The 4,519-nt window shown below is 44.7% G+C and overlaps 2 protein-coding genes across 4 annotated transcripts in view; one reads left to right on the plus strand and one right to left on the minus strand.

Moving 5' to 3' along the window:
* The window catches only part of LOC117939231 (NACHT, LRR and PYD domains-containing protein 12-like), a 139,572-nt gene that overhangs the window by 33,252 nt on the left and 101,801 nt on the right, over positions 1–4,519 (minus strand). The gene's annotated exons all lie outside the window — the stretch shown is intronic.
* The window catches only part of ilkap (integrin-linked kinase-associated serine/threonine phosphatase), an 8,225-nt gene continuing 4,663 nt past the window's right edge, over positions 958–4,519 (plus strand). Inside the window, exons 1-5 of one of the 3 annotated variants that reach the window (XM_034864659.1) lie at positions 958–1,273; positions 2,162–2,320; positions 2,436–2,553; positions 3,658–3,764; positions 4,237–4,343. In XM_034864659.1, coding sequence (XP_034720550.1) covers positions 1,228–1,273; positions 2,162–2,320; positions 2,436–2,553; positions 3,658–3,764; positions 4,237–4,343 — 537 coding nt within the window. In that variant the 5' untranslated portion in view covers positions 958–1,227. The remainder of the gene's footprint in view (positions 1,274–2,161; positions 2,321–2,435; positions 2,554–3,657; positions 3,765–4,236; positions 4,344–4,519) is intronic. The other 2 variants (XM_034864681.1, XM_034864672.1) reach the window with 2 other exon arrangements.

Consider the following 4,519-nt stretch of genomic DNA (forward strand, 5'->3'; position numbering starts at 1 on the left):
CTCTTTATATAGACCTTAGTGGTCCCTAATACTGGATCTGAAGACTCTTTATATAGACCTTAGTGGTCCCTAATACTGGATCTGAAGTCTCTTTATATAGACCTTAGTGGTCTTTGCTTTGCGTTCTGTTGCAGCGCCACCCGGTGGAACGATGGAGTACTGCATTTGATTCCCACATATCTCTAATAACAATGGATGTTTTAATAACTTTATTACCACCAAGCTGCTTCTCATAATATAACAGGTTCATATTTGCTTGTAACAAAAAGAAAAGCTAAAACCTGATTTAATGCTTCACTGATGCTTCTCAGCTGACTACACATAATTTCTGGATTTTGTCATAAAGTCAGTTGTATTTTGTATTAATGTGTGATGTGAACTGATTAACATGCAGGATCCAGTTCATATTTATTTTCCCTTTCTGAAAAATTATATCACAATATAATACTGTATAAATCTCTAATTGTAATTTACCCTAGTGGGACTAATAAAGGATACTATTATTATTATTATTATTATTATTATTATTATTATTATTATTATTATTATCTTTTTGGAGACAGGAGCAATTTCAGTGCAAAACTCAATCCCCCACAATGCACCACAGAGTCCCACAGGAAGTAATTCCTGCCTTGTGGCCATCAACCTTTATAACCGCACACACACACGCACACACACTCACACACACCCACAATACTCTGCTGCTACTATTTATTCATTATTACTGTTCACCACTACAACTCCTTAATTATGAAAATACTGTATCATAAAAATACTTTAACTATGTAAATACCATATATCCACACTCATTATATTTCTTTATTTATATTTATACTCTGATATTTACATACTCTTGCAACTGTAACACAGAATTTCCCTTCGGAGATCAAAGTATTTCTGATGATGTCTATTCGAGCTGTTTGTAGGGGACTTTTGTTTTGAAGGTCCTGACCGGAAGTTGTCGTTAACGTTGTGGCTAGCTTGTTGCTAAACTGCCTTTCACTCTGGAGCTAACGTTGAGCGTCTCTGCGTCTGAAACAAATGAGCGCGTTAACCGGCGGGCTGTTGGAAACGTTGAGATGATTTAATGAAACGTTTTACACCGTTTAACGGAGTCTGTTATCCGACAAACACACTGAGCCAGACAGCTAGCTAGGCTAGGCTAGGCTAGGCTAGGCTAGGCTAGTTAGCTAGTTGGCTAACCGCCGCCTGAGCTAATCCGTTAGCATGATGGATCTTTTCGACGACCTGCCAGAACCGACGCAACCCTCCGGTGAGTAAGCATCGATTCCCGGTTAAATGAACGCGACCGCTGACGGAGGGTGAAGTCTGAACCGGAGGGTCTCGGGTTCGAGTCCCCAGACGGGCCAAAGTCTGGCGGTGGACTGGTTGCTGGAGAGGGGCCAGTTCACTTCCTGGGCACTGCCAAGGGGCTCTGGAGCAAGGCACCGAACCCCCCCCCCCTCCATTATTTGTATTACTATATATTACGCTGTATCATTATATTGTGTTTTACTGCGACTCTGAGGTTTTTATATCTGATTAGCAGCTGGAATGTAACTGAGTACATGTACTGCAGTACTAAATATACATGTACTCCAGTACTGAATGTATATGTACTCGAATACTGAATGTATATGTACTCCAGTACTGAATGTACATGTACTCCAGTACTGAATGTACATGTACTCCAATACTGAATGTATATGTACTCCAATACTGAATGTATATGTACTCCAGAATGTATATGTACTCCAGTACTGAATGTACATGTACTCCAGTACTGAATGTACATGTACTCCAATACTGAATGTACATGTACTCCAGTACTGAATGTATATGTACTCCAGAATGTATATGTACTCCAGTACTGAATGTACATGTACTCCAATACTGAATGTATATGTACTCCAGTACTGAATGTACATGTACTCCAGTACTGAATGTACATGTACTCCAGTACTGAATGTATATGTACTCCAGTACTGAATGTACATGTACTCCAGTACTGAATGTACATGTACTCCATTACTGAATGTATATGTACTCCAATACTGAATGTATATGTACTCCAGTACTGAATGTACATGTACTCCAGTACTGAATGTACATGTACTCTAGTACTAAATGTCACCCCAAACGTGTTCTGGTTCTTCTTCAGGTCCAGTTCCTGCAGAGCTCACAGCTCGACCACAGACCACCAACGAAGAAGAAGAAGAGTCGGAGAAAAGGTTGAAAAGAAAGCGAGAAGCTGCAGCGTGTCCCGCGGAGGAGAAGGGGGAGCGAGGGGGGGAGGAGGTCAAGAAAGTTTGTAAAGAAGGTTTTCAGCTCTTCCACCACAACGTTTGTTTACCTTTTCTCCTCCAATCACAGCTCTGATTAGGACATGTGACCCGCGGCCTGGGGACTGACGCGTGTCCTCTGTCCTCCTGCAGGTCTCCCGGTGCTGAGAGGCTACGTGGCGGCGCGGCGAGGGGAGCGCGAGGAGATGCAGGACGCTCACGTCCTGCTGCCGGACATGAGGGACTGTCTGTCCGCTCTGCCGGGACAAGTGTAAGACATCGGCAATGATTAGAACCAAGAATTAACCCTTGTGTTGTCCCACTGTTGTCCCCATGTTGTCTTCATGTTGTCTTCATGTTGTCTTCATGTTGTCCCCATGTTGTCTTCATGTTGTCTTCATGTTGTCTTCATGTCGTCCCCATGTTGTCTTCATGTTGTCCTCATGTTGTCCTCATGTTGTCTTCATGTCGTCTTCATGTCGTCTTCATGTCGTCCCCATGTGGTCCTCATGTTGTCCTCATGTTGTCCTCATGTCGTCCCCATGTTGTCCTCATGTCGTCCTCATGTTGTCCTCATGTTGCCCTCATGTTGTCCTCATGTTGCCCTCATGTTGTCCTCATGTTGCCCTCATGTTGTCCTCATGTTGTCCTCATGTTGTCTTCATGTTGTCCTCATGTTGTCCTCATGTTGTCTTCATGTTGTCTTCATGTTGTCCTCTTGTTGTCCTTGTGTTGTCTTCATGTTGTCCTCATGTTGCCCTCATGTTGTCTTCATGTTGTCCTCATGTTGTCCTCGTGTTGTCTTCATGTTGTCCTCTTGTTGTCCTTGTGTTGTCTTCATGTCGTCCCCATGTTGTCCCCATGTTACCCTCATGTTGTCCCCATGTTGCCCTCATGTTGTCCCCATGTTACCCTCATGTTGTCCCCATGTTGCCCTCATGTTGCCCTCATGTTGTCCCCATGTTGCCCTCATGTTGCCCTCATGTTGTCCCCATGTTGCCCTCATGTTGTCTGAACAGAGGTTGGTGTTTTTGTTACGTCATCTCTACAAAGATCTGACCTTTTTTCGAGAGAACATGTAGTTTGGACAGCGTCCTCCTCTCTGACACCCCCCAAAGAGAGTCCAGCTGCACCCCCACAACGCCACTGGCCCTGCAGATCCGTCTGTTAGCATCTGTTAGCATCTATTAGCGTCTGTTAGCGTCTGTTAGCATCTGTTAGAATCTGTTAACGTCTGTTGGCATCTGTTAGCGTCTGTTAGCGTCTGTTAGCATCTGTTAGCGTCTGTTAGCATCTGTTAGCGTCCGCTAACCTCTGCCAGGACGTCATCGGCAGAGCCAGTGCGTCTCTCTGATTGGTCCGTTGTGTCCCGCAGGTCTCGTGTTTCGTACTTCGCCGTGTTTGACGGTCACGGCGGAGCTCGCGCCTCCCGATTCGCCGCCGAGCATCTACACCTCCACCTGGCCAAGAAGTTCCCCGTCGGTGAGTCTAAAGGAACAAAACTCCCAAATAGACAGGAAGTAGAGATTAGCACGCTTAAACACGAGGCCCAGAACACTACAATACAGTAGTGTGTGTGTGTGGTTGTGTGTGGTTGTGTGTGCGTGTGTATATGTGTGTGTGTGGTTGTGTGGGAGCGCGTGTGGTTGTGTGTTAATGTGTGTTAATGTGTGTTTGTGTGTGGGGGGGCGTGTGAAATAACTGAAAACTTGTCATTTATTCTAGTTTCTTCAAAGCAGTAAGACTTAAAAAAACTTGAATATAAGACGTCTTTAGTTACTTCACACTTTTTGTGAAGTGTGTGTGCTTTTGTCTGTGTGTGTGTGTGTGTGTGTGTGTGTGTGTGTGTGTATGGTCCGCTGTCCCATGTGCAGTTCTGCCTTTAAATTTGAGAAGGTGCAGACTGTGTGTTAGAAGACCGAGGACAGCTGTTATAATGTCTCGTCTCTTTCAGGGACGAGCCTCTCAGCTGAGAACCTGGACAAGCTGATCAAGAAATGTCTCCTGGACACGTTCCGGCAGACAGACGAAGACTTCCTGAGGACAGCGTCCAGCCAGTGAGTTCACTGAGACAGTATTTAACAAATGTCCTCTGGGATGTAGATGTTGCTATATTGTGATTAGTTGTGTAGATGTGTTTTTGTGTGTGTGTATCTGATGACTTGGTGTGTGTGTGTGTGTGTGTGTGTGTGTGTGTGTGTGTGTGTGTGTGTGTGTGTGTGTGTGTGTGTGTGTGT

The sequence above is a fragment of the Etheostoma cragini genome, chromosome 3 (genome assembly GCF_013103735.1).
Source record: "Etheostoma cragini isolate CJK2018 chromosome 3, CSU_Ecrag_1.0, whole genome shotgun sequence".
NCBI classification, from domain to species: domain Eukaryota; kingdom Metazoa; phylum Chordata; class Actinopteri; order Perciformes; family Percidae; genus Etheostoma; species Etheostoma cragini.